Source organism: Loxodonta africana, chromosome 10 (assembly GCF_030014295.1).
Source record: "Loxodonta africana isolate mLoxAfr1 chromosome 10, mLoxAfr1.hap2, whole genome shotgun sequence".
In the NCBI taxonomy this organism is placed as follows: domain Eukaryota; kingdom Metazoa; phylum Chordata; class Mammalia; order Proboscidea; family Elephantidae; genus Loxodonta; species Loxodonta africana.
Window position 1 is genome coordinate 79,602,727 of NC_087351.1, and position 11,343 is coordinate 79,614,069.

General features: G+C 40.9%; 1 protein-coding gene across 1 annotated transcript in view; it reads left to right on the forward strand.

Annotated features, from left to right (window-relative positions):
* The window catches only part of ARG2 (arginase 2), a 37,075-nt gene that overhangs the window by 24,741 nt on the left and 991 nt on the right, over positions 1-11,343 (forward strand). Inside the window, exons 3-7 of the mRNA XM_003408724.4 lie at positions 1,752-1,929; positions 5,663-5,822; positions 6,678-6,772; positions 6,925-7,029; positions 9,276-9,412. Coding sequence (XP_003408772.1) covers positions 1,752-1,929; positions 5,663-5,822; positions 6,678-6,772; positions 6,925-7,029; positions 9,276-9,412 — 675 coding nt within the window. The remainder of the gene's footprint in view (positions 1-1,751; positions 1,930-5,662; positions 5,823-6,677; positions 6,773-6,924; positions 7,030-9,275; positions 9,413-11,343) is intronic.

Consider the following 11,343-nt stretch of genomic DNA (forward strand, 5'->3'; position numbering starts at 1 on the left):
TTCTTGAGAAGTCATCAACATTTCCCTCCTATTCAGAGACAGTTTGAAAAGGCTTTTTATGTTTCTCCAAATCTATTTTTCTGCCAATGGGTCACCTATGGCTCAGTGGAGTCTTCTGACAGTCACTGTCATGACTTGGTTGATAGTAGATGGGGCCATCTGTAAGTGGAAGTCAGAGCAGAAAGGAGAGTGGGGTACACTTACGCTGCTGAAAAATACCTGGTCATCTGAATCTCTAGCCAAAAAGTGTTTCAGGCTTGCTCTAAGACAGCTCGCTGAGCTGCAGTTTCCTCTTCGGCAAAGTACGGGTAACAACGCCAGCAGGGGACATGAGGATTTGCAGGTACCAGTAAAGTGCCTAGCACAAGGTAGCATGTGGAGGCAGACGATTATGCTCCACTTCCTTCTTTCCGGGCACTAGCTTCGTTCAGGGATTCACTCACTAGTGATCAGGGCCCTGAAATAGAAGTGCTGTTCACAGATACCACTAAGGTCACGTAGGGCTGCTTTGATTTCTTCTCCTACTGCCTGGTTGCATCATTCTCTTGGTGCACTTGTGTTCTCTCATTCCACTCCAATGGAACCTGGAGAAGTTTATCGAGGCTAAAGGTAACGTCTAGACCTAAAAGATCAGAATAATACTCAGTGTGTTTTTATTACCAGCACTGGGGAGAGAAGCAACAAGGCTGTGGCAGTGTATGAGAGCTCTCCTTTTTCTCACTGCAAGTGGAAGATGAGAAGCCTTTCAAATTTGTTTCTGGTCTGTTTGACCTAAGAGCTTCCTTGAAGTTTCAGGTACATCCTGTTCTATGGTGCCTTCTTAAAAGAGAGGAACAAAGCAGCAATGAAACACCAGGGCTCACCTGACCTAGACTTGCAGATAGGTTGACCTGAAGCACACAGAGGAAGGGACAATTCCCACAGGCATGACAGGCAAACATACCTTTCATATTACAATATTTGCTCTTTTCATTAGTAGCTGAGATTCATTAAAAAATTAGACTGTTTCTTATGCCCTTTGAATGAGAAGAATTTGCTATAGCACTCTGATAAAGTAATAGCTTCAATATTAGCCAGTTTATCCTGCTCTTTATAAAAGATTAACCTCCCATCAGCTTTCTCATTTATCTCAGAAACTCTGGGTCATAATTTGTGTTCTCTACAATCTTTTATCACATTGTTCCAATATTCGAACTTCCCATGCACATTTCCTTTCAGCCTTTGTTTTTTACAAACCAGCCCTGGGTTCTTCTCTACTAGTCCTCTAGGTGCTACAATGCTGTTGGTACAGCAGGAATTAGAGAAAGAAGAAAGCTCGTTACATCGGGATGGCATAGTACATTCACTGTGATTGAGCTCTGTAATGAATTAGAGTAGTTAAAAATAATATAAAATGGTAATCCTAGGGCAACCTAAGCTTCAGTATTTGGAGCTCTTAATCACTTAAAGGTTATGGCAGAATTACAAAATACTTTTTTGGTAGATTGCCAGCTGTCCACCAAAGTACATTCTCATCCTTTTCTGAACATAAGCCAGACCTGCATTTCCTGGCCAATGCCATCTGTAAAGTGGTGCTCACACAATTGTGGCAAGGATTGAGATAGTCCTGCCACGTAGTCATGCAATATTTTGAATTTTAGTATGACAGAATGAGTATGTATACTTTGTCAAAAGTTGTTATTTGTGGCCCAGGCTAGTAAGAGTTGGGATAGCTCACACAGTTAATCTTGTCATCCTTCATTTGTTCCTAGGCTGCCACCTAAAAGACTTTGGAGATTTGAGTTTCACTCCAGTTCCCAAAGATGATCTCTACAACAACCTGATAGTAAATCCACGCTCAGTGGGCCTTGCCAACCAGGAACTGGCTGAGGTGGTTAGTAGAGCTGTGTCAGATGGCTACAGCTGCATCACAGTGGGAGGAGACCACAGGTAAACCAGAAGACGGGTAGTGCAGAAGCTGAGTTACATGGTGTTTTGGGCTAATCATTTAGAATTCTTGCAAAGGCATCCCTGTCTTTGTATCATTTGAACTTGCAAAAGGTTAACTCTGGTATATGCTAGATGGCCTGGATTCCCTTGGCTTGTGTGAGTACATTTGCTGCCTCTACACTGTGGACCCTAGGTGACTATACAGTCAGTCCTTCTACCAGTGAATCAGCATGTATTTTATTTAGCACTATTTTGAGGAGCCCTGGTGGCACAGTGGTTACGAGCTCGGCTGCTAACTGAAAGGTCAGCAGTTCAAATCTACTAGCTGCTCCTTGGAACCCTATGGGGCAGTTATGCTCTGTCCTATAGGGTGCTATGAGCCAGGACCAACTTGACAGCACCTAACAACACAACTACATTCTGATGTGTCTCAGCTTTGCTAGGGATTGTGGTTATATAAAGTAAGATACAGTCCCTGTTTTCAGAAATAGGTGAAATGAAACACATGGAATGAAAAATGAAATACTGAATTCTACAAGATTTACAAGAAGGAAGAGGTCAGTCTGGGCTAGAGTAGTCAGATTTCACAGGGGACTGTAATTGGAACTAAGTAATGAAAGTTTTTATAGAAGGAGAAAGGCACTGTGTACTATGAGTACTGAGCACTTCTTATCTATACTCAGTTAATCCTCCTAATGATGCCTTGAGGTGATCTGATTTATCTTAATTTACTGCCCAGAACAGTGAGGTCAAATAACTAAGGTTGAGAGCCAGGAAGTAGTAAAGCTGGGATTCAAAGTCAGTGTGACTCCTGTGGCAATGAACTTCTCTTTCCAGATGCAGTCTAGCAACTTGCCCTTCGAGCTTTTCAGATAATTTAACAGAAGTTGAATCATTTTTTGCTACAACCAGAGGAGATAGATTTCTCACTAGGAATAAAAATTCAGATAGAATAAGAAAGTGGTCAGTCCTAGGTTCTCTACTAAGATTTAATGAAATCAACCAGAAGATAGGTCTCCGGTGTCCTAGCTCAGTGCTATCTCTGGAAGTTCATTTGTCCAGTCTTTCTTCTGGTCAAGTCTCATTATTGGGGGCCCTTTTATCAATGTGATTACCACAGGCTTTGGTTTCTTTTGCCTATAGCTATCTATATTGCAGCTGTGTCATTGTTCACCTTTTTCCTGTTCAATGCTAAAACTTAGGCAATTTGGGAGATTCTAGAAAGGAAGGTATGAGTGTATAACTTGGAATTAGTTATTAAACATTTTAAAGGAAGAGGCATAGTATAATATATACTATTTGCCTTAGTCATCAAATCAACTCTTACTTAAACAGGCCAAATATTATTATTCCTATCTTACAGAAAAGGAAACTGAAGAAATTGGGTGACTTGTCTTAGGTCACACAGCCCTTCAGGGCTAAAACCCTAGTATACTGACATAATCCACTACTTTTTATCATTTAACCATGCTATCCCTCAAAGATTATTTTCTGGCATGCTATCACTCGTCTATGGCAGGAAATTTGGAAGACAGCTACCTGGCCAACTGACTGGAAGAGATCCGTATTTGTGCCCATTCTGAAGAAAGGAGATGCAGTGAAATGTGGAAATTATCAAACAGTATCATTAATATGACATCCAAGTAAAATTTTGCAGCAGTACAACAGGGGGCTGCCAGAAATTCAAGCAGGGGATTCAGAAGAGGACATGGAATGAGGGATATCATTGCTGGTGTCAAATGAATCTTGGTTGAAAGTAGAGAATACCAGAAACCTTTACCTGTGTTTTATTGACTAAGCAAAGGCATTCAACTGTGTGAATCATAACAAATTATGAATAACATTTCAAAGAACAGGAATTCCAGAACACTTAATTGTGCTTATGCAGAACCTGTACATAGACCAGGAGGCAGTCATTTGAACAGAGCAAGGGAATAGTGTGTGGTTTGGTTTGAAATCAGTAAAGGTGTGTGTCAGGGTTGTATCCTTCCACCATACTTACATATTCAGTGTGTATTCTGAGCAAATAATCCGATAAGCTGAACCATATGAAGAACAGGGCATCAGGATTGGAAGAAGGCTCATTAACAACCTGTGATATGCAGATGACACAACCTTTTTGAAAGTGAAGGGGACTTGAAGCACTTATTGATGACCAAAGACCATAGCCTTCAGTAAGGATTACACCTCAACATAAAGAAAACAAAAAAACCTCACAACTGAGCCAATAAGCAACATCATGATAAACGGAGAAAATACTGAAGTTAAGGATTTCATTTCACTTGGATCCACAATCAATGCCCATGGAAGCAGCAGTCAAGAAATCAAATGACATTGCACTGGACAAATTTGCTACAAAAGACCTCCTTAAAGTATTAAAAAGCAAAGATGTTACTTTGAGGACTAAGGTGTGCCTGACCCAAGCCATGCTATTTTCAATTGTCTCATATGCATGTGAAAGCTGGACAGTGAATAAGGACAACTGAAGAAGAACTGATGCATGTGAATTATGATATTAGCAAATAATACTGAATATACCATGGACTGCCAGAAGAACAAATCTTTCTTGGAAGAAGTACAGCCAGAATGCTCCGTAGACATGAAGATGGCAGGTTATTAGGAGGAACCAGTTCCTGGAGAAGGACATCATGCTTGGTAAAGTAGGTCAGTGAAAAAGAGGAAGACCCTCTATGAGATGGATTAACACAGTGGCTGCAACAATGGGCTCAAACATAGCAACAATTGTGAGGATGGTGCAGGACCAGGTAGTGTTTCGTTCTGTTGTACACAGGGTTGCTTTGTGTTGGAACTGACTCAACGGCACCTAAAAGCAACATCTCAAAAAGAGGTCTAACGTGAGGCATGGTATCTAAAACTCTGTTTCACGCTGTATTGACCAAGAAAGGTGGATGCAGTTAGTTCCTGAGATGCTTAAGTTGCATTTCCTATCTATGTCAAATTCCTTGGTTATGGGAAACTGGGCAGCTTTCCCACCAATCTCATCAACTGTAAGTTGAGATGGGGTATTTGGCTAATGTAAGCAGAGGCCAAGGACAAAGAAAGGCAAAAACAGAAACACTTTAGAATATTTAAATGCCATGCTAATGTATATAAGGTAACATGCAGATAAACTTCTATTCATTCATTGGTCTCAATGAGATCTTTACTTGGGTTCCCTTATTTAATGTCAGTCTTCAACATCTTTGACTTTGCAAGTGTTTAGGAAGTTATCAATATAATCTTTCTGAAAAGCTATAACACTTTCCAATTTTCATCCTTTAAAAAGTTAGATTTAACTGATTGTTTGGAGGTAATAGATTTTCCAAGTCTTCCTTAAGAGGTATGAAGCAACGTTTTTGTGAGCTGTTAAGTATATTATTTAACATTATTTAACTGGGTTTCATTTCATTGCACAAATATTTGTGGTCCTTTGCTGGGCCAGAGCTAATGGATCAAATTATATTAATTTGGGGCAGCAATGACATCTGCCACACTATAGGGATAACCAGCTGTTAGCTTTGAATCTTAAGAACCTTCCATTTCTCCCTTTGTAACTCAGTCAAGGTTAGTCTTTGGGAACTGCAATCCCCGGGACTCTGTCATCCAAACCCTGTCTCAGTCTGGAGCCCCGACTTTGCTCTGAGGACAGAGGGTAAGCTGCGCTGGCTGAGGATATTTATTGGTGATGTTTGCCGAACAAGTCCTTGAGGATTATTGTATTTGTTCTTTGCAGCCTGGCAATCGGAACCATTAGTGGCCACGCCCGGCATTGCCCAGACCTTTGTGTCATCTGGGTTGATGCCCATGCTGACATCAACACACCCCTAACTACTCCATCAGGAAATCTCCATGGACAGCCAGTTTCATTCCTACTCAGAGAACTACAGGACAAGGTCAGTTGGCTGAAGTGAAAAGAAAGTTGAATGGCCCCCAGGGATTATTCTAGGGCTTTTAGTGTCAAGTTCAGTAAGATTTCTGTTAAGGATGGGTTGAGTGTGGCAGTTGATAGAAATGCTTACCATTCCTTCATTTGTTCATCAAACATTATAAGGCCAGGTAATCTGCTAGGTGCTAAGAGCACAGACGATGGTCCCTGTTCTCAGGGAAGCGCATAATCTGGTAAAAAAGCAAGGTAGCGATGGGTAGTAACTAGTGATTGATACATGCATAGCCAGAGGACTTCTTGGTTAAAGGCTGTCAGGCCACACTCTCAGACATACGAGTCTAGAAAACAAGGAAAACCATGATTACCTCTGTGTAGTATTTTCCCCTAAGCTGTTCAGAAGACACAGACATGGGAGTCCATGTCAGGCGTAGACTTGAATCCATATATCCCTTCCCTCAGTGAGGGACCAAGTTAAACCTTGACGGTATAAAGGTTATTCATTAGGCAGGATTCACGTTTTGGCTGTTAGCAACTTGAGGTGGCAACTGGCTTATACTGTAAGATCCAATCTGTAACAATTCAGTAATATGCAAAAAGGTAGAAAAGGGCTAGTCAGCAGTATTCCTGTTCTTCACATAAGTTAATGAGAAACTGAGGTGACTTTAGGAGAAGAGATTTCTTAAATCTTTTTGAGAAATCTGTACTGTGTTCTTCAGCTGCCCTTCTGAAACATTTCCACTTGTATCAGTTCTTTCCCAGACCAAGTGTGTCTTATGTTGCTTTAAACATACCCTGTGGTAGGTTGCATACACTACTGAGACCAAGAACTTTTGATTAATTCTGTTCATTCCTCCTTTCATAGGTACCACAACTCCCAGGATTTTCCTGGCTCAAGCCTTGTGTCTCTTCTCCAGATATTGTATACATTGGTCTAAGAGACGTGGACCCTCCTGAACAGTAAGTTGATGTGTTAGGGTTAGACTTTGGGTCTGTTTTCGCTACCTTTGTTCCATTTGAAAGGTTGATGCTTGATAAAAAGTCCCTCCTAAACATACATTTGTAAAAATGCTTTTTAAACTAAGGACTCATTCCTTTATATCTCACCACAGTTTTATTTTAAAGAACTATGATATCCAGTATTTTTCCATGAGGGACATTGATCGACTTGGTATCCAGAAGGTCATGGAACAGACCTTCGATCTGCTGATTGGCAAGTAAGTAATTACAATGACGACTACTTCTATGTCCCAAAGGGAATAGGGCAAACTCCCAACACACAGCACATTTTCACCTATCTCTTGAGGATAGCTTTTCTTTAAAACACAAAAAACAAAACATGTACATGTAATTCAGATAGTTCAGTAAGGCTGATATGAAACACAGCTCATATTCTTCTTCTGGGGTTGGGAGGGAATTTCTTTTAAGTCATTGGCCAGATCCTCTTATATGAATTTCTCTTCAGCTCCATTTTAGTGGTTCTTATGTTTTGAGGTGAGAAACATTCACTGTTCCAACTGTTCATACTTCCCAGCTTCACTATTGCTACATCTGAATAGTTTTATATTAAGCAGATCTTGGTAGTATAGAAAGACGGCAGATGAGGACTAATCAAACGCTAGTTGTAAGTGCATTTTTCTAATACTGAGCCTTTGTTTACGGGTAATTAATGTCAACTGCCTCTGGTAGTATGTCATTTCTTAAGCTGTTAACAAATTCACTTATTTGAAGAGCTGGCACACCAACAGATATATGCAAACCCATGATCATTGCAGCACTGTTCACAGCAGCAAAAAGATGGAAGCAACTAAAGTGCCCATCAACAGACAAATGGATAAACAAATTGTGGTACATACACACTATCGAATACTACTCCATGATAAAGAACAATGATAAATCCGCAAAACATCTCACAACATGGATGAATCTGGAGGACATTATCCTGAAATTAGTTACAAAAGGACAAATACTATATGAGACCACTACTATAAGAACTCAAGAAAAGGTTTAAACACAGAAGAAAACATTCGTTGATGGTTTCGAGGGTGGGGAGGGAGGAGAAGGGGAATTTGCTAGATAGTATAGTAGACAAGAATCATCTTAGGTGAAGGGAAGGACAACACACAGTACAGGGGAAGTCAGCACAACTGGACCAAAGCAAAAGCTAAGTTTCCTGAACACAACCGAGCACTCTGAGGGACAGAATAGCTGGGGATGGGCCTAGGGACCATAGTTTCGGAGGACATCTAGGTCAATTAGCATAACAAAGTTTATTAAGAAAACGTTCCGCATCCCATTTTGGTGAGTGGCATCTGGGATCTTAAAAGCTTGCGAGCGACCATCTAAGATGCATCAACTGGTCCCAACCCACCTGGAGCAAAGGAAAATGAACACCACAGAGACAAGGGAAATATTAGCCTAAGAGACAAAAGGCCCACATAAACTAGAGACTCCATCAGCCTGAGACCAGAACTAGACGGTGCCTGGCTACTATCAATGACTGCTCAGACAGGGAACACAACCAAGTCTCCCCCCAGATGGAGCAGGAAAAATGTGTGAAGCAGAACCCAAATTCACGTAAAAAGGTCAGACGTAGTGGTCTGATACTGGAGGAACCCCCAAAGCTATGGCCTGCAGACGCTCTGTTACCCAGAACTAAAACCATTCTCAAAGCCCACTCTACAAAGATTAGACTAGATTATAAAACATAAAATAATACTCGGGAAGAGTGTTCTTAGTTCAGTGAGATACACGAGGCCAAATGGGCAGCTCCTGTCTGGAAGTGGGATGAGAGGGCAGGAAGGGACAAGGTACTGACTGAATGGACACAAGAAACCAGGGGTAGAAAGGGGGTGTGTGCTGTCACCTTGTAGAGATTGCAACTAATGTCACATAACAATATGTGCTAGCAATTTTTGTATGAGAAATTGAGCTGTAAACTTTCACAATTAAAAAAAAGAAATTTACTTATTTGGTATAAGGATGCTGTATGTTAGTTTCAGCCACTGGACATCTGGGCTGAACAGAAGTTACAATTGGAAGATTACAGACATAAAATCAGAGTTAGGTTCAGCTGCTTTTCTACTCTGAGAGAATAACAGCAACTGTAACCTAGACCAATCCAGCTAAAATTAGAATACATCAGAGCCCAATGTCATATGGAAGTGAAGAATTCCCTCTGCCTCTACTGACAGTTGTTACTGTAAGAGGCTCTAATTAAGCCAGAAATATAAATTGGTGGTAGCCAGTCTGAGGCATGCAGGACAAATGGCAGTGTCATAAAGTGGTGTGTAGAAAGGTAATAAGCTAATACTCAGTAACTTTCAGGAAGAGGAAACCTGGAAATCTGTCATATTAACAGAATACTAGGGCCAACAGCAACAAAATCAGGAGTCACAACCATAGGGAGGATGAATACCCAAGCTCATCCAAATGATTATTCTTTTATCCTCATTCTTTCTAGAAGACAAAGACCAATCCATCTGAGTTTTGATATTGATGCATTTGATCCTACACTGGCTCCAGCCACAGGAACCCGTGTTGCAGGGGGACTGACCTATCGAGAAGGCATGTACATTAGTGAGGAAATACACAATACAGGTATGTAGCAACCACCCCTTGTAGCCTGTTAACTACACAATATGCTGAAGCATCTTCTTGCAGGGGATCCTTCTACCATTCCATGTCATTGCAGACTTTGTTTCTGCTTGAACTATTATAGCTAAAAGTCATATGGCCAAGCTAATGAGGGATACAGCCGTGTTTGGACCTGGCTTATACCAAAATATGCTAAGATGATATTGAATAAAAAAGTGTTTGTCTACTCACTTAATAAACACAAGAATAAATTGTCAAAGTGATATAGTTCCTTTTCTCTGTATTATCAAGAGGCAGATTAAGATCAAAAGGCATGGTCAAATAGCTATAATGTTTTAAGAGGTCAGTTCACTGGGAGATAAAATTCAGAGTTAAAGCTTATCTTTTGAAAATATATGAGAATTGGATACTACCTTGGGTCCTTTTATAAGTCTTATACTTGGACTTACCTGATAGGAACTTTAACATGAGGATATTGGAATATGAATGCCAGATTATCAAGAGTGGCTAAAAGGGGTTACTGTCCCAAAACTCATGTTTGTTTGCAAACAGCTTCCATTTCTATCAGAAGGCTTCTGTTTAAACGCTACTACAATACTTCAGTAACCATCTCAAGAGATGGGTGCGGACAGTAGCATAGAGATCCCAGATGGAAGGGTCCATAGCTATAAAGAACCCTTGACTAGCTGGGATGGAAATGGACATTGACAAATGGTCTCCCTGGCTTTGGAGCCCACTATACCCTGGAGCCATACAGGAAGGCAGAGAGTGCTTGGCTTGTATGTAATATCTGACAGTAGCAAGGTCAGTCTCATTCTCAGACCCACAATCTTTAGATGTTGCCAATGGTCCTTGGATTGGTGGCCATAGATCCTGGGAGTATGTCCAATCCTTGACATTGCTTCCCAATTACACTATTAGAGGAGGGGGATGGTAACTTCTAACTTAAATGGGGCAGTGGTTACCCCTGTGTCTACCCCCTGGGTGTTGCAAAAGACTGTCATGACACTGTGCTTAAACTAATTTATAGGGTAGCAATAATCTGGAAATATAGTAATATATTTTCTTAATAGCTCAAACCCTCTTAATGACTTCTTTTGCGATATGCTAAAAGCACAGGTTTAGTCACTGGACTATCAAAGACACAAATCACCCAAGGCAGCGCCTCACAGATAGATACACATGCAGGACTGATGGAAAGGCTACATCAACATGTCTGCTCACTGCAGTTGTGCACTGCTGAACTGCACATTGCTAATAAGGGATGGTACACTGAACGGGTGTAACGGCACTGAACGGATCATGTATGTAATAGTTGCCTAGGGCTCCTGTAACAAATTACCACAAATGTGGCTGGCTTTTAAGAACAGAAGTTTATCATCTCACATTCTGGAGCCTAGGAGTCCAAAATCAAGTTGCCAAAGTCCTGATTCCTTCTGAGGGCCCTGAAGAGGAACTGTTCTGAGCTTCTCTGCTAGCTTCTGGTGATGGCCAGCAATCCTTGGCTTGTACATGCATCAGTCCAAATCTCTGGCTCCATCTTCACATGGCCGTTTGCCCTGTCTGTCTTCTTTTTTATAAGGACACCACTCATACAGGATTAGGACCCGCCCTTCTCCAGTATGACCTCTTGTTAACTAATAACATCTTCAAAGACTCTGTTTCCAAAAAGATCACATTCACAGGTACCAGGGATTACGACTTCAACATATCTTCTTCAGGGAGACAATTCAGTCCATAATAATGTAGTATCAATAAGCCATTAGGTATATTTTCTGGTGTTTCCAGACTTTATGGCCACCCTAAATATTCTCAGGTATTTGTATTCTCAAATACTAGTTTGTTTAGATGAATCTTGGAGAGGCAGATTAACTTTACCCAGAATAACCAACTACAAAGTTAACTCCCCCAGAGAAATGGGACCTGTGTGTAAT